Source organism: Phalacrocorax aristotelis, chromosome 4, assembly GCF_949628215.1.
Source record: "Phalacrocorax aristotelis chromosome 4, bGulAri2.1, whole genome shotgun sequence".
Classification (NCBI taxonomy): Eukaryota; Metazoa; Chordata; class Aves; order Suliformes; family Phalacrocoracidae; genus Phalacrocorax; species Phalacrocorax aristotelis.
Genome location: NC_134279.1, coordinates 49252336 through 49275827, shown reverse-complemented (window position 1 = coordinate 49275827; position 23492 = coordinate 49252336). Strand labels below are relative to the sequence as shown.

Genomic DNA, 23492 nt, shown 5'->3' with positions numbered 1-23492 from the left:
CTGTGATATTTTGTTAAGCAAACGGTTGCCTTATGTGTTGAAAATGGGTGCAGAAAATCCTAAACTGGTCATATTCCAAAGATAATAAAAAATTTAGGAGTTCAAAGTGTAGCCTTTGGCTAAAATTTTTCTGGAATTCAGTCATTTCTGGCTCACTGTAATGAGCTATCTGAGTTTATATCTAGCACATTATCACATTATCCTAACACTTTCATGCCTTCCCTTAGTAGTTAACTGTCTTTACAACTGGCATTGTTTAATACTTTAGATGTTTATCAAGATTATATTTTGTTGATTTTTGGATAATCCTGGATCAACATTTTTTAGTTTCCAGTAGCTCTGTAAATTATGACAAGATGGAAGAAGTATCATGTAACAGAAATGACTAACTTGTTTCTGTCTAACGTGGTTAACTGTTCAGTTGAGAGATGCTCATAAGCTCTCGATCGTGACTCAGCAAATCTTAAAAGTTGCTGCTGAGGAATGGATTTTCTTACTGGTAGTTGCATCATCACGTGTAATAGGCTGCCTGTCACCAGTTCTGAGCAGACTCCGCTTGAAGTTATTACAGAAAAGCAGCAAAAAAGTGCTTAAGCTATTATGGCACAGAAAAAATATTTATGGGAATAGTAAAACACACATGTGTTCAACTTCGAAGTTTAATGGAGAGTTTGGATATCTTAATGCAGTCTGATGGATCATAGTGTGGTGCACGTTGTGTCTGATGTGCCTGAGATGTGAGGAGCAGATGATGAAAGATACAGACAGCTACAACGTTCCACATAATAAATATGCCACTTCAGGCAGCTGGTTGCCAAACATAAGTACTGGCGGTGAGTTACGGGATGCCATAGCATCAGAGGTCAAGTGGGATTTTGGATTTCGGCATAAATAAAAAAAATAGTAAAAAAAAAAAAAACCCAAAACCCACAAAACAAACCCTTAGTGTAACTGAGGAAGAAAAGAGGGAAAGATCTGATCAGATCAGCATAATATGTGATGATTACATGCTTTTTGATAATAGACAGCTTCCACAATTCCAGCAAGAATAGTAAAATAACCTGTTTCTGTTGATTTAATTAAAAGTTAGGTAATAATTTTTTAACATGTCTTTTAGGACAGTCTGGTGGCATCTTAAGTTGTTCGGAGTTTTGGAAGTATTGATATTAGTTATTTATTGCAGGGTTTTGGTTGTTTTTTGATGTGGGTGGGTTTGGGTTGTTTTCTGGTTGGTGTGTTTTTTTTGTTTGTTTGTTTTGTTGTTTTGTTGTTGTTGTTAATGAAAACGTGCATGTACCTGGCTGTATGTTAGGGGGATGAAGCCCTGGAGACCCAAGTGTCTGTTTATTCCCAGGACAAATCATAGCCTGGGAAGAAGGGTAGATAAGGGAAAAATAATATTGTTAATCCACTGAAATGGTGGCTGTTCCAACCTCACACTCATTTGGCCTCCCAGCCTTTCTTTCATCCAGCTTTAAGACCTTGTAAGTAGTGGTTTCAGCTAGTGACTTACTTTTAAAAGCTTGTTCACTTTTTATTGTTTGCTCATTCACTTTTTATTGTTTGCCATGGTTATAGCTTTAATCATGTAACTTAATTGCTAGATTTGGAAGATGGATGTACTTTTTTTTTCTTCTTCTTCCAAAAGGGTACTAGCTAAGTTTTCATTACTCCTCTCTAATATTTCCTATAGTTTGTGTGGACCTGAGTCTTAATTTATTTTCTTCTCAAAATCATTGACTTACTAATGGCTGGGACTGAATTAGCTTCTTCTGAGGATTTGGAGTGAGCTGTTGACACAAGTAGATGAATTTGCTCTAATGCTTTCTAGTAGGCAGAGGCAGTCCGTGGAATTTCAGCCAGTGCAATCTTTCATGTATCTACCTTGAACAGGTAGGAGTTAGGGGAGAGAGATTTGATGAAGAAGCATTCTGAAGCTTTGATTCGTTATCCCGTGAGATAATGGTGGTATAATCCCAGATGAAGATGGTGGTCCCAAAGGTCTTGTTCCTGAGTTTTCTGGCTTTCATCCTACCACAGTCTTGCCTGGATTTAGGCATTGGGAATTACTTCTTGAAAAGGAAAGGCAGTGAGGATGTGTCTCTGTGTCTGTCTTGCTGTTCCAGGCTCTTTACTGTTGTTTCTGGGGTTTGTTTGAGAAACATATCTTAATAGTTCCTCCAGTTATTTTGATAGATTCTTGTTCTCATCGCTCTTGATACTAATTTGTTTCAGATCTGTTCTGAGAGGGGCGTAAAGCAGTATGCATCACTCTTTATTAGTTTTACGACTTAGTGATGCTTGATAAAAATGTTAGAATACATACAGTACTATTCCCTGTTAATAATTTTTATAATTCTTGGGACAGGTTCTTATAGGATACTTTGAAGAATTCATGGTAATTTCAAGCCAACTCTTGCAGTTTACTTCCACATCATTGGACATCAGCCATTTTACAATCTAAGTGAAACGAGGGAGAAGAATTTTCTATCAGAAGACAATGTCACATATGAATTAGAGGACCGGAGTCGATGTTCACTACTCGAGATTAGTTCAGATCTAGTTTGCTTGCTTATAGCAGGCAGCAGCAGCATGTTTCTTCTAACGTGTTGCTTCATGGAGTTGTTCATTTGAAGTTAACTCTGTGTGTTCCCCTTGTGTCATGGTGGTAGTTCCTAGACTTTTGGTCTTGTGGATTCTTGGCTTTTTTTAGCAGTTTTAATTTATCTGCTTTTCTGTTACTGTAAATCATGTTGAAACTTTCGACAAAAAAAGGATATAACCTAGATATGTAATTTTTAGTGTTCTTTCAAGCATGAATTCTAAACTAAACATCAAAGTTATTCGAATAATACTTGACATTTGTGAACACATCTCTCTGTTTTTTCAGGTTTTTTTTGTAATTGCTGCCATGGGAAGATACTTGACTACGATGTTGCTGCTGATGCTGCTGGTGCAGCATTTTGGAAACTGTGAAGGAAATCCAAGGCCACATCACGCTCCACCAATGCAGTTTACACAAGTAGAATACAATGCCACTGTGTATGAGAATTCTGCAGCCAAGACTTATGTTGGGCATCCAGTGAAAATGGGCATTTACATTACAAATCCATTATGGGACCTAAGATACAAGATTATTTCTGGTGACAATGAGAATTTATTTAAAGCTGAAGAATATGTTCTTGGAAACTTTTGCTTTTTGAGAATACGGACCAAGGGAGGAAACACAGCTATCCTTAACAGAGAGGTTAAAGACCATTATATGCTGACTGTTAAAGCAGTTGAAAAAAATACAAATGCTGAAACGCGCACGAAGGTCCGGATACAGGTACTGGATACAAATGACTTGCGGCCTTTGTTTTCTCCAACATCTTACAGTGTTTCTTTGCCTGAAAACACAGCAATAAGGACAAGCATTGCAAGAGTCAGTGCAACAGATGCAGATATAGGAACAAATGGAGAGTTCTACTATAGCTTTAAAGAAAGAACGGATGTGTTTGCTATACATCCAACTAGTGGAGTGGTAGTTCTGACTGGTAGACTTGACTACTCGGATACTAAGCGTTATGAGATGGAAATTCTTGCAGTGGACCGTGGGCTGAAGCTGTATGGTAGCAGTGGCATAAGCAGTATGGCAAAACTAACTGTTCATGTAGAGCAAGCAAACGAATATGCCCCTGTTATTACAGCTGTTACGTTGGCTCCATCAGAATTGGACAAAGATCCAACGTATGCAATTGTAACTGTAGAGGACAATGATCAGGGTTCAAATGGAGAAATAGCATCATTAAATATTGTTGCGGGTGATCCGCTTCAACAGTTCAAAACGGTGAGGTCTGTTCCGGGAGGTAAAGAATACAGGATAAAAGCTATTGGTCACATTGATTGGGAGAGCCACCCTTTTGGATACAACCTTACCCTTCAAGCTAAAGATAAAGGAAATCCCCCCCAGTTTTCTTCTGTAAAAGTTGTTCATGTGACATCACCACAATTTAAGTCTGGTCCTGTCAGATTTGAAAAAGAGATATATAGAGCTGAAGTAAGTGAATTTGCCCCTCCAAACACGCCTGTGATAATGGTGAAAGCTCTGCCTACTTACCCACATTTAAAATATGTATTTAAAAACACACCTGGCAAAGCAAAATTCAATTTAAACACTCACACTGGTCTTATTACCACTTTAGAACCCATAAAAGCACAATACGCATCCCATTTTGAACTTGAAGTTGTGACAAGTGACAGAAGAGCTTCTGCAAAAGTATTAATTAAGGTACTAGGAATGAACAGCAATCCTCCTGAATTTACTCAGACATCCTATAAAGCCTCCTTCGATGAGAATGTGCCAATTGGTACGAGTGTCATGAGAGTAAGTGCAAAAGACCCCGATGAAGGGGAGAATGGTTATGTGACCTATAGCATTGCAAACCTAAATCCCTTGCCATTTGTGATTAACCATTTCAGTGGCATTATTAGTACCTCAGAAGACTTGGATTATGAATTGATGCCAAGGGTTTACAATTTAAGGATTCGAGCTTCTGATTGGGGTATACCATATCGTCGAGAAGTTGAAGTTCCTGTTACTATTATTTTAAATAACCTCAATGACAATATACCTCTGTTTGAGAAAATAAATTGTGAGGGAACTATCCCCAGGGATCTTGGTGTTGGAGAACAAATAACAACTGTGTCTGCTATTGATGCTGATGAGCTCCAGTTGGTGAGATACCAAATTGAATCCGGAAATGAACTGGATTTATTTAGCCTAAATCCAAATTCTGGAGTACTTTCACTCAAACAGTCACTAATAGATGGCCTAGGTGCTAAAATGTCTTTTCACAGTTTGAAAATTACAGCTACAGATGGAGAAAACTTTGCAAAACCATTGTATATCAACATAACTGTAGCTACTACTCGCAAACCAGTGAATTTGCAATGTGAAGAAACTGGTGTTGCCAAAATGCTCGCAGAGAAACTCTTACAAGCAAATAAATTGCACAGTCGTGGAGAGGTTGAGGATGTTTTCTTTGACACTCACTCTGTGAATCTGCATGCACCTCAGTTTAGAAGTACTCTCCCCAGTAGCATTGAGATAAGAGAAGACCAACCTGTGGGCTCCAGCATAATACTTGTGGATGCTACTGATCTTGATACTGGCTTCAATGGAAAGCTGGTGTATGTTATCTCTGGGGGTAATGAAGACAGTAGTTTCATTGTTGATATGGAAAGAGGAATGCTGAAAATTTTATCTCCCCTTGACCGAGAAGTAAAAGATAAATATACTTTAAATATTACTGTCTATGATCTTGGAATACCACAGAAATCTGCCTGGCACCTTTTAGATATAAGAATTTTGGATGCTAATGACAACCCACCGGAGTTCCTGCAAGACAGCTATTTTGTTGAAGTGAGTGAAAACAAAGAGCCAAACAGTGAAATAATTCAAATTGAAGCTACTGATAAAGATTTGGGGGCTAATGGAGAAGTGAAATATTCGCTTCTTACAGATACAGACAAGTTTACCATTAATGCTGTGACAGGAATTGTGAAAGTTGTAGGGGTTCTGGATCGTGAAGAACAGCATGTCTATTTCTTGAAAATAGAAGCTAGGGACCAGCCTACTGAAGAACCTCAATTATTTTCCACAGTTATATTGAAAGTGTCTGTAGAAGATGTTAATGACAATCCTCCTAAATTTATTCCTTCAAATTATAATGTGAAAATTCGAGAAGATCTTCCCGAGGGGACTATTATTACGTGGCTAGAAGCCTATGATCCAGATTTAGGCCAGTCAAGTCAAGTACGATACAGTCTTTTGGACAGTGGAGATGGCACCTTTGATGTTGACAAACTAAGTGGAGCGATACGTATTGTACAAAGACTGGATTATGAAAAGAAACAACTTTATAACTTGACTGTGCGGGCCAAGGACAAAGGAAAACCCATTTCATTGTCTTCTACATGTTACGTTGAGGTTGAGGTTGTTGATGTGAATGAAAACTTGCACCCTCCACGGTTCTCTATATTTGCAGATAAAGGCTTTATAAAAGAAGATGCCCCAGTTGGCACCTCAGTAATGACAGTGTCTGCTTATGATGAAGATGCAGGACGAGATGGGGAGATCAGATACTCCATCAGAGATGGATCTGGTATAGGAGTCTTTCGAATAGATGAAGAAAAAGGTAAAGGTGGCTTCCTGTTACTTTTATATTCTAAATAAAATCACATGTCAGCAAACCGATAAGAGAAGTTGAAGCGTCACAGTTGACATAGATATCCTTGTTAGGACAAAATTATGTCAGCGTAATGTATGTAGATCTATCTACCACTTTAGTGAAGTTATATGTATACATTTGGTAAGTAATTTTTCTCTGTTGTCCTCATTTCTATCTAGCCTACCTGAAGACATTCTTAGATCTTAAAATTTCTACCACCTGGCAAAAATAAGGATACTATTGTTATAAAGAAGGTCTGCCTCATGTGAACGCTGTTGGGCTGTGGACAGTGAGGTTGTGAAGCTAAGGCAGCAAACTGCTCTCTGCAGGGATTTTGATGCTTTTTAATCCGAAGTGACATCTCTGTTGCTTCATTTACTGGAGGAATGCATGGGTGTGATATTGCCGTACATGATGGTTTTGGTAGTTATCTTTTAGAGTTGTTATAGGTGCCTGTCTCTAGGTTACTCAGCAGTGCCTTCTTCATAGAGAGGCTTCTGTCAAAGAAATCATAGATGCAGCTTATTTAAAAAAAAAACCCAAACCAACTCATATAAATGAAGCAGACTGAACTGTTGGCTAATTTCATTAATATTGCATAAATTAATGAGCAACTGTGAGAATTATTCTAGTGTCATGTATTCAGAAGAAACATAATTATGGTTTTAATAAAATTCTAGTGCTGACTTACAGCATTTTGGTTGGACATCTCTGTAGCTACCCATTCATTTATGTCTCTAATCACAATAGAATGTTGATATTTTGCTACTATCTAAGTGCCTTAAAATAAATTGAGGAGGAATATTGTGCAAAATGTGGCTACGAGTTGCATGTGGGCAAATTATGACACGTGATTGATGTCTTACAGAAAAAAAACTGGTAACTGAGAATTAAAAATGGCAATTGTGTCTGATTCATGCAGTAGCCATTTTTTGTGTTCTATGTGCTTCCCACAATTTTGAATGTGGGTAATACAGACTCACAAAGTTGCTTTACTCTTCAAGGTTTGGATGAACAAATGGTTACTGACAATACTTTTTCTTACATAGAGAGTCAGTTTTTAAATTATGTAGTTTGTGGCTAAAGAGCCAACTCCAGAGCTTGAAATGTAGTATTGCTTCCCTTAGCTTTGCTTTTAATGAAGCACGTAGTTAAGATGGAACAGATTTTCTAAAAATGGATAATTGAATACTTTCCAAGACTTTGTAGTTTCACTTTTGGGTTTGAATAAGTGCCTAGTTGTCCTACCGAATGGGTCTGCGTTTGCCAGTTTATTGTCTAAATGACAGATAACAGTAATGAGAATGAAGGAGCAAAGAAATATTTTATTTTGACACCAATACTTACAGGTGTACCTGTTCACGTGTATCTGGACGGGTACGAGTATTTTTGTGACGCTACTGCTGTGGCAGAATTAGTTGTCTGCATGTGCTGCCTCTTTACACTTTTGGCATGAGAGTTTGCTTCACTGAAGAATTCATGTGAGTTTAAGTAAGTTCCTTTTAATCTGCCAGGTTTACAAAGATGGCAGAACTTGAGGCAAAACCGGCTTCTATTTAATAATCTTGTCCAGGACAGTGGCTCTGTATTTTGAAGGCAGAGGAGACACATTGCCTGTGTTCATATCTGGTATCTAGTGTTTGCAGTTCTTCAGGGATGAAAGTAGAGATATTTGGGGAGGTGGTGAAGAGGGGTTACTTACTTAGAGTCTTAGTGAGCAAATTCCCCTTAAGACACTGGTGTGGGGTAGAATGCATGTGGTTTTCCTTGAAATATTGATAAAAAGGAACCGAGGAAAGAACATGGACTATCTACAAGCTTGACAACATAGCTTAAATTTTGTGTTGACTTTTTTGCTAAGAAGCCATCAGAAGTGTTACAGAAGGCACTCTTTATGCTGCGCTGTGTGAATATTCATCATGTTTTTCAAAATGGACTGGCTTGATATAGGGAGCAGACTGATAATTAGCCAAGAAAGCACATTAAAGAATATGTGAAAGAGGAGATCTGGCAAGCAACTGGGTAACTTCTTCAGCTTGCTAAAGGGCTCTGGCTTTACCCTTGAGCTACGTGTCTCTTTCTGATGTCTTTGAAAGCATCATACTACACTTTCAATTCAAAGATGGATAACCAGGCTTTAGGAAGTTATTTGGAGTCAACACTTAACTATTCGGTGGCTAAGAGAAATACTTTTGTGCCTTGTTTCTTAGAATCAAGGACAGCAATCACATTTGCAGAAAGACTAGATGATTTATGATGATACAAGGATTAAATAGCTGGTTCCGTGCATGGAATTTTTGCTGGCTTTCAGGTTATCTTTTCCATGTTAATGGAAATTTTTAAATTTTACATTTTTAAAGGTAGGAAACTGTATTAGTGTGTGATATTTGTACCTGTAATTCAAAAAATGTGTAGATGTCGCACTTCAAGGTATGGTTTAAGAAGCATGGTAGTGTTGGGATGACGGTTGGATTGATGATCCTAGAGGCCTTTTCCAACCTTAATAATTCTGTGATTCTAATTCTGGAATTTTCACAAGAGAATTTAATATAACTTTGCTACTAACTTTTGAGTACATTTTTCTAAGACTTACCTTCGTTTTAGGTCAGCTGGTTTTCATAGGTTCTGTTTTCTGCAGTCCTGTCCAAAGCCTTAGAAGAAAATTGTTTAACAGGGAGCCCTAATGTACCCGTACGCCCATACTCTGGAGTTGCTTTGATTATTTTGTTGCCTAGTTGCTCTGAAGACACAGAAGAAAGTACATTAGGGGAGAACTTGGTATTCAGTCAATTTTTAGTTTTCATGTAACTATTCTTTAGCCTGAAAGGCAATAATGGTCAAGAGAGGCGGAGAGCAAGGTGATAGAAGTCTATAAAATTGTAATAGTTTCTGTACCATCTTCCTCATATCGTTTTTTTTTTTTTTAATGTAAGAAATAGAGCACATACAGTTAACAGGTAACCAACGTAAAAGGAAGTATTTTTCACATGAAGTGTAATCAAGTCATGAAACTCATTTCCCCAGGAAGTTATAGAGATTGAAACTATGACTAAAGAAAATAAATGGTACTAATGAGATTATTTTGAGGTTTGGCCTCAGCTATCTCCAGCTTATAAATTGTTAACTGGAAGCCAAGTGGTTAGGGGAAGGACATCAGAGATCATCGCTCAATATATACTTCTGACTCATTATAACAGTGCATTGTGACTGTTATTGTTCAGAGATAAAATTAAAATTACATAGTAAATGGAGACTCTGGGTGTATTATAACAGTATGAGAGGAAAAATGTTAAAACAAGATTTCTGTGTGGTGAATTTATACAACAAAGCAAATTGTTTATCCTTTAGGTACGTCCGTTCAGAAGTTGGAATTTAAGATAGCTTTTTATGTGTGAGGTAGACTGAAGTCTGCAAATTGAGATGATCAACTGGCTATATAAATTGCCTACTAAAGCAGCTGTAAAGTGTTTTCCCAAAGAATTTGATAAGGAGTTGAACAGATTGGGATATTTCAATAATAGAATGCATTGTGTTGGTACAGATCCCAGTGTGCCACAAAAAATCCCATTGGCACTGAGCAATAAAAGTGAGATAAATCATGTCGATACCATGACGCTTCTGCCATTTAGAAAAGCTCTAAGGAATGATAGAAGCAACTTCTGGAGGAGAACATAAAGCAGAAGCTATGTGGGACCAAGGCAATACTGAAACGTCTTTCTTCCTTGTCCCAGATCCCATCCCAGCAGGCAAGCAGGGAAAAGGAAGGGAAATTCTTCCTGTCTACTTTTTGATCATCAAATATAAGAACAGAGCATTTCCATTATGTATTTATACTCCTTAAAGGTGAAATGAAAGTTGGAAGCTCTGGTATGTAAAACGGTATTGGAAAGAACTCCGGTACTACTTCCAGTTGTATACATGAACAAGGCCATTTAGTGTCACCCACTGGGCTGGACGTGACACTGTAATGGGAGCACCAGCACATGGTGAGCAAGTTTCCACACTCATTTTCAGTTGTAAAAATGCGAACTGTTACTAGTTTTGCTCCGTATCTGGCCTTCTCCAAAGACTTTTTGCCAAGCAGACTGCTCCTTTCCTTGAGATATCAGGGCTTCTAGCTTATTACTGAGAGCTGGTTTTTATCTTGTTTCAAGGTTGTCGTCTTTTTGTTTTGGTTTTCTTTCTAGTGCTCAAAATTTAGATAGCTGAGGGAGCCAGCAGACTTTGGGAGCGCAGATGCCCTTGTTCATTTAGCCTAAGAAAGGTCTCATTGCAGTGTTTATACAAGATGGGAGCCCATCCTGGAAGCTGATGTTCAGAAACAAAGGAATTTTCAGGGGTCATTAATTCCCTGGTGTCTGGTTGTGTCTAACCAGTTGTGTACTAGAGCGGTTGGATTTGCAACCCCTGTACACCCAGATACAGGGTGTTACATGTAGGCCCTATGCACTAAGGTTTCCCCTGGTGACAGTTTGTTTGACCTATTTTAATAAACCATGGTGAATTTTACAAACACATGGTTATCAGAAATTTCCCAGCTAGTTCAACTTGCAAGGCTACCAGCAGGTGTTTTCTAAACTTCTGCAATTGAGTATATTTCCCAGCACTTAACCTAGTTCCACAATGGTGTTAAGGGTGATGTGGCACTCTGAACTTCATGCATGATAACCGTATTACTTGTGTTTAATCCAGTAATATAGTTATTTGCTGCCAGGAATCTCACTCTTTTCAGTAACCTGAGTTTAAGTTATTAGGCCATGAGTGTTACAGAATAACAGTAATCCTGTTCTAACAAAGTTTAAGGTGATTAAACTAAGTTGCTGACCTAATAAAATGTAAGTACGAGTGTGTTTTATTAGAGCAAAGGTCTGTCTAGCCTGATATGCTGTCTCCAGTAGAATAAGGAAGAGCAGGGCCGACATATGACGCTTCCTTCTAATACTTTACCAGTCTCTGGTTGTTTTCTGTTTGGGGAGTTTTTGAGTCAGGTGCGGTTTGCAGCCTTTACTGGATTTATCATTCTTGTGTAGTCTTCCCTTGGAACCGTGTACTTCTTAAGTGTAACCTTTTTACCATGGTAACGAAAGATGGTTTGTTTTGGTAAAGAATGCTAAAGGAGCAAGTAAAAAAAAAGTTAAAGGGGACATGTGGAAGAAAATTAATTTAATTGCACTATCTCATTGTGCATAAAATACCATCAGTAAAGCTTAATGTCTATGAGACTATTTTTAATATTACCAGAACCATTTCCAGCTGGGAAGACAGTAATTCATTAAGGAGCATGAATAGCATTTTAACTATGTAAAGCAAAGTACTGGATTATACTCTTAAAAGGTACAGAGCATTGCTAACACGTAATAAGCACGTTAACATTTCTTCGTAGTGTTCTTGTAATTGCTTTAGTTAAAATGGAGGATATGGTTTACATTTATACATAAGGGGCAGGTTTAGGTTCTGTTTCTTGAGTGATCTTTGGCTTTTGAGCTTTTCAAATCATTCCACCACTGACTGTTGTTGAGTTTTAATATGAAGACAGGCATTAGCAAAGATTAAATATTATGATCATCAACTGAGCGGAACACTTAAGTACCTATTGGATAGCTATTAAACCAGCAGTGTTGTCTGGAGCAGAAGCCAACTGGTCTGCATCTATCCTAACAACTCTCGTACCTTTAGGCAGGGTGGCTGTACCCAGATTGTCTGTTGGGAATGCTCTTCGCTGTATTTTGGCTCCAGACTGTGTCCTGGTGCTCTTTGGAGCTCTGGTAGCTGGCACAGGCCAAAAGCAGTTTAGCAATGGAGAGTATCAAGTTCCAATGCCTGAGAACGTTTTCTGTCTGTTTGTTGTACTGATACAGCCATAAACCACTTGAAGGTGGGAGAGGCATTTTTAATCAACTGAGACTAGTATGATTTGGTTTTAAGTTAGTTGTAGTTAAGCAGCCTTACAAATATGGGACTTCCATCACACTCTTTCAGTGAATTCTTTAGGTTGAAGTTGCACCTTCCATATTCTTTAATTTGTTACCCCTTTTGTATAAGTCCTGAATATAAACACCAGGATATAAAAAAACTTAGTTTCCCTCAGTTTAATTAAAAACAAACAAACCCCAACAAACAAACCCAAACCAAAACCCAAACCAACAAAAAAAAATCCAAAAAATAAGAAACCCAAAAGTTCATAATAATTCTGAGTTTTCTACTATACATATTCCAGACATGATGCTGTCAAAGCCATATGGTGACTGTATGCTGTGTTTATTCGAAGTCCTTGCAGATCTGTCAGCTAGGTTTTAGGTCACTGAAAACTGTAAACGGAAAAAATGTTGGGCAAATATTTTTGTAAGAAAGCTGTTAAACATTAAATTAAAACCTGTAATTGATTAGATGATGTTCATAGTCAGGAATGAATATTTCTGGTTGGTTTAATATGATGGGCTACGAAGAGAAGATGCTCTAAGATCTAGGCAAAGTTTCTTTACAGAAGTTGTGACAATGACGTTTCCTGCTTAGCTTCTGTCTGCAGATAGAGTCTTACTGGCACATAGGTTTTGACATCAAATTTCCTTATGTGAGTATTTTGACCAGTTAAAAATGAGGAGTAAATGGGAAGAAAACCCTCTCCTATGAGGGTCTTCTCATAGTGTTTTCTTCTTGAAAAGTGCAGTAGTTCTTCCCGCTGTTTTTGAAGAGAGCTGCATTAGGAGGTGCTTTATTTCTGTAGAGTACAAAGTGGTTGCAGCTTTTTGCACAAGAAATTTTTTGCCCTAGCTAGTTTGGGTACAGACATGAGTGATGCTCAGAGCACAGACTAATCTCCCAGGTATCTAATCAGCTTTTCAAACAAGATTTTTCACCCTGCACTGAATTCTGCACTGACACATTACACTGTACTGAAGTTAATGATTTGCCCATGTGGCTATAGCAGCTAACTTTCTTCAGTGGCTGAGGTATAAATGTGCTACAGTAAGAATTTCTAAGGCTTTTCTGATGTGGTCTATAATAATGATAATAAAAAACCCAACCCCAAAACAAAACACAACAACAACAAAAAAAAACCCAACCAAAACCAAAACCAAAACCTCCTTGTAGTACAACTGCTAGGTTCCATAAACTTTAAGTTACAGTTAAGTTCTTAAGCCTGTGAATGTTAATTTGGAAGGTTAATCTTTTAAATGAGGGGCTGCATCAGCACTTCAGCTGGCAGTTAAGAGAGCTAAAACCTGATTCTAATATGTACGCTGGAGATTTGAATGAAATTGTAGTCAGCAGAGAGGAGTTTTTTCTTAATCAAAGGATTTATGCAGATTATTCTTGGAGTCTGGAATTGGCAGGGCAGTTGCCACCCTGATATCTGGAACAGAATTCCAGGTCAAAACCTGGAATTCAAGCACGAACTGTTAAGCCCATTCTTTCTTTGGAAAATCACACAAGGGCACACATCTTTTATTTGTTTGAAGAGTGTATAATTAAAACCCTTAAAGGAATTCAGGTAAAGCTTTCTGAGTTTGAGAGGCATATTTTTTGTACATATCAGGATAAAAGTGTATGTTGGGGTTGTTTTGGTTGAGTGTTGGGTTTTGGGGTTTTTTTGAGAAATGTTGGGAACATATCTGTTCAAGAAATATTAGTTGATCGCTGCTAAATAATATTAATGAAAAATACAGCTGTTCTTATTCTGGAAACAGGAAGTAGTTTAGGTCAGAGATGCAGAAATGATCATCCCCTTAGCTTTCTCTGTGAGGAGGGCTTAGTCAAAATAACACAGTATTTAAAAAAAAAAGGGGGGGGGAAGTGAAGATTAATTTGGTAGTTAACTGCTATATAAAGATATTTTAATGCTGATATATGTTCAGTGTTTTCTCTAGTGACGTATTTATTTTGTGCTGTGCCTGGGCATTCCTTCCCTCTGGTATTGAATTGAGAAAGATGAACACCATGAGAACAGCTTGAATTGATGTGACTGGGAGACAAGATCTACCCATTTCAACTCTCCCACTGGCAGTCTTGTGAATCCTTTGCAGAAGAGTCCTTATCAAACTTCTCCAGAGCCTGCCAGAAGAAAGGTTTTGTTGTGACAATAAATAATGAAGCCACTTACAGTACCATCCCCACCCAAACACCATAACCTGCTTTTTAAAGATTTATCCCACTTTTTGATGACTCTCCTACCAGAATTTTCAGTGATAATCAAGCACACAATACCTGGAGCACAGCTGAAATCCTAGCTTAGTCTGCAAGATGGGAGAAACAATGTATCTGTATGAGAGGCTTAAACTGAGGGGGCATATTTATGATTGTGGATTACAGATATTCTAAAATCTCATTGTGTAGACTATTTTTAAAATGGGGTGTTATCTTATTTTCTGCTTTCTACTTAATGATACCCAGTGGGTTTGAGTGTGCTCAGTATGATGTTGAAAATAAGAGTGAAGATGACACACGGGAACATCTGTACAGTTTCATTCTGTTTTTACGGCATTTTTCTTCAGTGGCATTAAGCCAAACTTAGGCCATTGTGCAAGAAAAATTAGTTTTGTTAAAAAAAATTAACTGTGTCTAAATTGAGTAATAATTTGAGTTTAAAAAACATTTGCTTAAAATTTCATGCAACTAAACTATATTTTCCACCAATTTGTTATGGTTTTTAAAATGAGGCATTTGGCGCATAGAGTCTCTTTTATGAGACAGTACAAATAGCTGTAACAGCAGCTTACTAAGAATAACTGTTGCATCTTTAGATCCCCTCTACTATTAGGAGAAATTTAAAAACTTTTTTTGATGAACTATAGACCCAGTTCAGCACAATTTGTGTCTGTTTAAAGAAATAAAGGTAAGAGCCAGAGATTCGCTACCAATTAGGCTGAGGACAAGTCCCTAAATTTGCTGCTATCCAAAAAACCAATCCAGAAAGATTTTTCCTAGGAGACAACTAACTTTCAGATGTGCATTATTTTGCTTTATTGCTGGTATCGACAGCTTGGCTGCTTTACACCTGAGTATGCATTTAAGTACTCAAGCCAAAAGAGGTTACCTGGTTAACCTGTGGGGAACCATCTGGTCTTGACTACAATTTGCAGCTTCTCACTACCGTACTCAGGGTCTGCTTACGTTCAGGCTGAAGTCTGGAACTGATGGTGCTGCTGGGTTAGCCTGTGAGATGATGCTGTTGGCATTCGTGTTTCTCTTCAGGTGTGTCAAGTGTGCTAGAGCTAAGCTTGGCATTTAGAGCTAATGTCGAGTTTCAGTTTGGCAGAGGTTAAGGAGGCCTGGGTTTGGACTAAGGTCCTGAGCAGCCTGGAGCTAGCCGATTACCTTTCTTTCTTAGGCTAGAAGGAAACTATATAATTTGCATTTGTGATGGTGGTAACTCACAAAGTGCTATTAGGTTGTTAATGTAGCTTTTACAATGTGTCCTTGGTAGAAGTTGAATTAGTTTTAGACAAACATACTCATCTTGTGTTGGCAGGGGGATCTTCCAAAGTAGTTTGAGGGTTTTCTTAGGTATCCTGCTGAGTAAAACATCACCTTAGCTGCCAAATAGAGTTCCCATACAAAAGCTGGGGCTCCCCTTCTCCTCTGCATGGATGCTGAAATAGGGGATTGTTTTGTTGTGAAAGGTGTTGATTGGGTTACAGCTTGGTCTGATGAAAACAGAGCTGCCTGGGGGCTGTGTCTCTGTAGGAGAAGCACTGAGGCTGAGCCACATGCCGTCCCAAAGATTACCTTATAAACAACAATCAATTCAGGCAGCACAGTACATATTAAGGGCCTATTAACTTGCATAGGCGCGTAGGCCTCTCTTTGACTTAAAAAGTACTTGTGAGCAGAGGAATAATAAAAGGGAAGGGTTGCCAAAAGCTATGGAAGGTGCATCTTGCCATATCATTGTTGGTACATCTGTTGAGTTGGGGATTTATTTCTTAGTAAGCATCTGCTTAGCTTTTGAAGTACATATTAAGGTCAAAGGCAGGGAGCTTGCAATGATTGTGTAATGTTTATTCTTTTCTTTGAAGATTTTGGACTTTAATCATACACCATTTGGACATATTTAACAAAGGACAAACCTACATGAGTATTTGGCAAACTTCCGCAACTTATAACATGCAGTAGTTGCAGCTTTAGAACTTAGGTTTAAAAATCCTTTAGGCATTGCTGAAACTACGGTTTGCAGATCCATTTTGTTAACTGCGTGTGAGCCTTACTGCATTTGTGACTTCATTGCACTGGTCATCTGAACATGACCAAAAATGAATTTTCAATTCATCAGTCTCCATGTGGCTTAACAAAAGAAAACCTCTAACATTCCAGTGCCATCGAAGAAGGATTTTAGGGAAAACAGACGTCCAAAGAATCTAGCAACAGGAGTGCAACAGATAATTTCCTTATTCAGAAATGAGGTTTTCCCAAACTCCCTGTGTTCTATCCACGCTTCTCATAGCTGCTTCTATTTAATTTTAAACTATTTGTGAACATGGATAAATCAATACATGCATGGTTCTTATGAAGGGTTGGGTAATTCTGATAGGCATTAGGGTTAAAGAGCCAACTGCTGAGTTAGTGAATATGAATTGTCTTGACCTACCAATAGTGGCGATCATTAATAGTTCTTTCGGCTCAGAGTTCTGCGTCTGCGCGTGTTTGTCAGTGTGGCATTGCTGATACCAGAACTGAATCTGCCTATATGACAAGGAAGGTTGCACACAGAAAATTCAGTAGTTGCATTCTTTTATTGCCCAATCTACTTCTTTGAATAACCCCCACTGACAGGGATTGCTTCCAAAATCTGCATGTTTCTTAAATCAATGATTTTGGGTGCTTATACAAAAGGCTGTTTTTATTTTGCTGATGCAAAAAGCCTGAAACCACCTCTATACGCTAAAAAATGAAAATTGTTGAGTTTTAGTTTTGAAGTTGCTGATCATAGTGTGCTTATTCGTATTTTGTACAGGACTTAAGGATTAAAAGATTATCGTATTAAAAATTTCAAAATGTAAGAAGTATAGTTACAGAGTAGCCTTCTGATTTTAGTGCTACTGGTAAGTGTGCATGAGCATTACAGAACTGCTCCAGTCATGTAGGTAAAGAAATGAAGATTTTTGGACCATAATGTGCTAAAAATGAATACAGAATGATTGAATAATGTGCTAAAAATGAATACAGACTACTTCTCATGTGTGTCCCCTGTAGTCCCGGTTGTATTTATGCACAGAGGGAGTTTGGTAGTTCATCTTGAAAGGTTTGCAGTACAAAGAAGCTTATGATGGAATGTATGAATAGAATTATGTATGTGATCTTTAGTGCTAGCACATTGTCCCCTCCATTTCTGCAAAGCTGTGAGGGTGACATCCATAGCTCTTTCATGGGGAATACATCTCCATTCTACAGAAATCTTTAATTTTTTTTGTTAATTCCCCCACCCTCCCCCCAAACCTTTGCCTGTAGATTTACCATGACAGGGTATATCCTGTCTCTACGAAAATTAGAGATTGCTGTCTCATGATAAGGGTTTAATCTGCAGCGAATCAGACATGTGGAAACTTCTGTCTGTGGAATTTTCTGTTTGATCTGAGAGGAATGCCCTTGCTGTGCCCTTCCTATAATGAAAGCAAGGTAGAGTGAATCAAAGTGATTCTAGATAAGATTGGAATGTGTGCATTGGTTATGCCTCTGTTATATTTGGTGTTGCAATTCTGGTCCTATGTATTATTTTACTATCCAACAGATTAACAGCATAGTGCATCTTTTTAAAAGCTACCTCTTTCTGTTTTAGTTAAAAGTGCTGGCTTTTTATTGATTACATTCCAGAGTTAATTATTTAGGTTTTAAAATCTTGCTCACAGAAACGGATATTGTGAGCAAAATATTGACTGTGCTATGATAATACAGCAGTTTTTTGTTACTCTAAATAATTTTACACTATTCACTAAATCTTCTGTCTTAGAGGGTTTTTTTTTGATGGACCATTGTGAAGAAAGGCTAGCAGTTTCTCTCCCTTTCTTTATTACACAAACAGTTAATGATTAACAAATGTCCAGCTGCCTGTGCAAGGAATGTTAATTACTTCAGGGAGGGAGGGAAAGATGACTATGCCTTTGCATAAGAAGTCTGGTATCACAGTTCACTTTGAAGGTAGTTTGAATATTACAGTTCCAATTTTAGCAGGTAGAAATGGAAATGGAAAAGTTACCTATGCCTGTCTCTTTGATGTCTGGCTATATGTATATGCTTCCATACATGTTCTGCTAGCTAATACAGTAATATTTTGGGTTGTCTGGGTTTGTCCAGACCGTTTTAAAGTAAAAAGTATGTGAGAAGAGGTGACAACTTGTTAAAAAGTTGTTTACTTTGTGTATGGGTATAGAGAGAACATAGCTCAAAAAAGTGCTAAAATGAGAATCTAAGCAGTTCATAGTCCTCACTATTTCACACCATTCCTAATCAGCTTTCTGAACTGGGACTTGGGTGTTAAGTAAGTACAGAATCCCAGAGATCAAGAACTGTGCTTCCAAATATATATATAAAAAATAATTAAAAATTTTTTAAAAATCATAGAACTTGCACTTTTCAATTAGCTTTTGCTTGTTTAAAAATATTCATGCTGAACAGCAACATTTTGGACTGATTGGAATCCTTCCAGATACAGAAAAGGTAGGGGAGGGGAGTGTCAGAAGGTTCAAAAACTGTTAGCAAAAGGTGAGTTGTCATTGAGTCAAGTGACCCATCAGTTTTGATGTGCATCGTTTAATAAGAAGTTAAAGGAGTGATGACTATGGTGAGAACAAGATTACTGCAGATTATGTCGATTAAATTGGGAGTGAATATTGATCCAGCATGTGATGATAGGGGGAAATGGAGTAAGAAGTATATGCCATGCTATGCTGTAATTCCAGGGGTGACCAAAAAATCCTTTGGAAATTCAGTTATTCAGTCTAGTCAAACACAAGAATGGCCAGTATTTGAGAACATAGTGTTGAGAAGAGTCATGCACAGGTATAGGGATCTGAGAAGGTTGGCTGGTGCAACTCCATCTCTAGTCACTGCAGATTCTATGAATTTTTTAAAGACAAAATTTTCAGTGGTTCAGGAACAAAATGCATTTTGTGCATAAGTGGTCTACTAGTTACCTACAATATTGTAGTGTTCTTAAATTTCCACTGAGTGCACTCGTGTAGACAGTGTTGTTCTACTTTTATCATGGCTCCATGACAGTTAAACTTCTTGTTTAGTGTAGAGCTATTCACATCACCCATTCTCTTCGGTATTGTTACTAAAGATGCAGTTATCTTCAGCGAAAAATGTTTCTGTGGGGAATAATTAAGAGGTTTCCAGCAGAAATTCTAGGAGAGAAACTGTGTGATCTGTTTGTCTAAATGCAGGTTCTACTCTTAAGCAATAAATAGTGAATTAAATTTATAGATTTTTTTAAAATAAAAAAAACCCTGTTAACTTGCATTAATTTCTGCTACCTTTAGTATTTTTTTTTTTCTGGAAAAATGTTGATTAAAACTGTGCAGGCAGTTATCCATTATTTATGTGAAAAAGACTGAACCCATATCCCAGTAAGCATCCAGGGCACTTAGAAATAAATATGCTTGACATCTAATAAGTTATTTCTAGTTTTCTAGTTGCAAGTATCTTTTTTAGATAAGTATCGATTCTTTAGTGTGCATGTAAGAATTTACTTACAGATTTCTCATTTACTTGATACAGTAATCTTAACCAAAGAGAATGAGCATATTTTTTTTAACCCCAAATTTCTTTGCCTTCATGACTCTTCTATCCTGAAGTTCTTACTGAGATACAAACAAGTTCAGAAACATTTCTTTGTGTGGTCTTTTGATTTGATTCATATGCAAAGGCAAGCAATGAAAAAATTAGTATAGCAAGTACTGATCGGTGTGGAATCCCCTCTGGATACATAAGTAGAAATAAAGTCTGAATAAATAAATGGATACTTTGTAGGTTGTTAAATCTGACTTTGTCAGAACAAAGATGAAAATATCTTTTGATGCTACTGCATCCCAGACGCTTTAATCTCATGACTTCCTTGATTTGCTGTGTTCTCCTAGCACTCACATGCGCACAGGTACACCAGCTCTTCTTTGTATACATACATCTGCTTGGGAGCAGCATTTCTATTGACAGTAATTAAGTGCCATTGTGTATATAGCTACCTGGTGCAGTAAAATAAACAGCAGTAATAGCCTGATTTCCAGTATTCCTCAACGTGCTACTTGCCTTTTGATAGGTAGCAGGATCTTTTCTTGCTCAGAGCTGGTCTGGGAACTGTCATTGTTAACCAGCAGTTCCTGCAACTGAAAATAATCTGGAGACCGCAAGCTTGAAGCAAAATTGCAGCAGTCCAAAACACAAATCAGTATAAATAACACTCACATGCTAAATGAAGATCTTTTTTGCATGTGGGTTAGTCGTGAGCCAGTGTTGCTGTGGAGCATAGCTGTAACTGCTTCTTACTAAAGAGCAGGACTCCTCTTTTGAACTTGCTAGGCCTTCAGAGTTACTTTTGCTGAAGTAATAGCAGGTAGGCTGCAGTTGTTCAAATTGCAACCAAAAAGGTAATCTGAGAGAAATGCTGTGTACGCAGGAAAAAGATTCATGGGGTACATGGAACAATTTTCCTTATTTAAGATGGCCATTAACCTTTGAGATTTACAGACAAAAAGTGAGTATACTTGCTGCAGAATTGTCCAGGTATTTTAATAGTTTGCAGAGGTCTAAACAGCTAGATCCTTCTGGATCAACAAACCAGTTTCTGTACAATTAAATGTGTTGCTCTTGTGTGTAATTGGCTTCCCATGCGTCTCATTATTTTCCTTGTAGCCTCCTCTTCTGCCTAAGGGGGACCTAGGTTAATCTGTCAACTCCAGTTAGTTTTGAAATTCCTGGGGCCATTTGCAGAGGAATTTCCCCTTTGGAGGCTCCCCATTTCCGAGTTAAATTATTAGAGTGGTAATATAACCACTCACATTGTCAACAATTCCCTAGGACTAGGAAGACTGATGGTGAAGTTAGAGGGATTTTGCAGGGTGAAGCCAGAGTTCTGAAGAACATATATGTGTTCATTTGTGTGCGTATATAAGAAATTCTTTTAAACTTTAGCAACGAACATAAAATTAATCCTTTGCATTTCTTATGCACATATAAGTACACATACATTCTAAAAGCTTGACTAAATACATTTCCTTGATGAAATAATTCTTTGTCTTCGACACTTAGAAGTAAACAGACAGTAGGCCTTTAGAGCCCTTCACTTGTTTCTGAATTATCTGCATTTCAGTAGAAATTCTGTTGGTCGTGAAACTGTGGTAAGAGAGTAGGATTTAAAGGTAACTGAATAGTGTAACAGTATTATCCCAAAGTACTTTTGCTTAAACATAGTTGCTTATTCTAATTTTACGATACTGTGTAATGTATTTCTTGGGATGTAGAAACCGGTTGTGTTTTTACCTGATGGCAAAAGTCTGTCACGAATAAGGGAGTGGATGACTGGAACAATGATTTGCATCAGATCCTGCAAACCTTGCTCATGTAACACAGTAAGAGGAGCTGCTTTTGTGGGTACTTAGAGCCCACATGCTTGGCCTAGAATCTGCTGGCACTTCGTTGCGTTTTCACTAATATTTTTATAAATGTGCTGTAATGCTGATATAGTAGTACAGTCATGTTTTTCCAGCATGCTTGCTCTCAAATCATGAACAACTGCTCCTGTTAATAGCAAAGCTTGCTTTTACTTGTTCTCACTTCAAAGAAACATAGATCATATGCGGTTGTATTACAATAATTTTTCCTATTGGCATAGGAGTTAACATTTCATTTCCCTAATGTGTACTCATCAGGGGGCTTTTATGTCTCTCCATATTGAGCTTTAGCAACATGGTACTGTTCCTCTGTATAGCAATTATATTGCCAGTCCGAGAGCCTGACATACAAGCCGCCTAGCTGACAGAAATAAGCTGGAGCTATTAAAATAACCGTAAATGAGGCTGACAATAGGAGCTGTCTGCCATTGTCCCAAAAGATTTTCTGAACTGGAAGTAATCAGTTGAGTTCTAAGGAAACCCCATCAGGGATCTTCTAACTGCGAAAATTCCCCCTTGCCACCCCCTGACTTCCTGAAAGCAAGTTCACAATCTTTGTGGACCCTTAGCAGCTTTGCTACTTGTAGCCCAGACTACCTAGTACTGAATCAGAATTTCTGGGCATAATCTTTTATGTAGACAAGTTTACGAACTTGTTTTCAGAATGTTTTTATTTTATAAACGGCCTAAACACTGTGTTTTCCATTCATTTGGCTCGGTTTTGTACAAATGTGCAGAAAGCAATGTGGCAGGAACTGGAAGTCAGAATGTTGCTGGGTCTAATTATTTACAATTCTTTCTCTTGCCCTGTATTTTGTTCTGCTTTACACATCTAACTAAGGCCAGCAAGACCTGTTTTCTCAATGTTTTAAAATACAGTCTGTGTTTGGTGCAGAGCTTTAACTATGCATGTCTTTGCTTCTAGGTCTTCGGACTGTGTCTAGATGCTTGTTTAAGTGATAGCTGCTCCTAACTTCTGAACATTCTGCATTTCTTCAAATCTCTCTGTATCTCTGTAGCAGAGATCAATAGTGACCCTTTCTCCCCCTCTGCTGGAACACAAATTATTGCTTTCTGTTCATAGCTCAGAAGTGATGCATAAACTGTTCTGTGCTTTAAGTTTCATGTCAAGGTCTGAATTTGACTACATGTTGGGGCTCTCTGGATGCCAAATTTTTGCCCCCAAAAAGTGTTTCACTATGAATGTATTGGTGATTTCTATGCATTCGGAAAAGTGAGTCTGCCAGGTTTGACTGTACACTGATAGCGCTTGATTGTTTCACCAGCGACTCTCTCAGTTGTTGCATTAGTGTCATATGCAGAAATAGTTTAATTTTGCATCCAGTGGGTTGTTTAATGGAATTTGGGAGTTTTTGAAAACTTGTATCAGATTTACTGAAGGGATTGGTACAAAACTGTATTTGGCTGTGTATTTCATTACATCTAGACAGTTCAGTGCAGTTAAATTTGAAATATAAAAAAGGTCATTATTTTATGATTGAGGTTTTACTTTGTTCAGTTTGGTTTTGTTCAGTTAAAATCTCAAATCTGTTCTGATCGTTATAGTTCCTATACTATGTTCAGGGTTCTGTGTACTCTAGAGACCACGTGTGGTCTGCAGTGATATTCTTCCCCTTCCACCTCCCAGAACTTGCAGTAACTAGTCCCTGGAAAGAAA

General features: G+C 37.8%; 1 protein-coding gene across 5 annotated transcripts in view; it reads left to right on the top strand.

Moving 5' to 3' along the window:
- FAT1 (FAT atypical cadherin 1) overlaps positions 1 to 23492 on the top strand; it is a 112324-nt gene that overhangs the window by 4999 nt on the left and 83833 nt on the right. For all 5 annotated transcript variants that reach the window (XM_075091332.1, XM_075091333.1, XM_075091331.1 and 2 more), the window contains exon 2: positions 2891 to 6179. In XM_075091332.1, coding sequence (XP_074947433.1) covers positions 2912 to 6179 — 3268 coding nt within the window. In that variant the 5' untranslated portion in view covers positions 2891 to 2911. The remainder of the gene's footprint in view (positions 1 to 2890; positions 6180 to 23492) is intronic.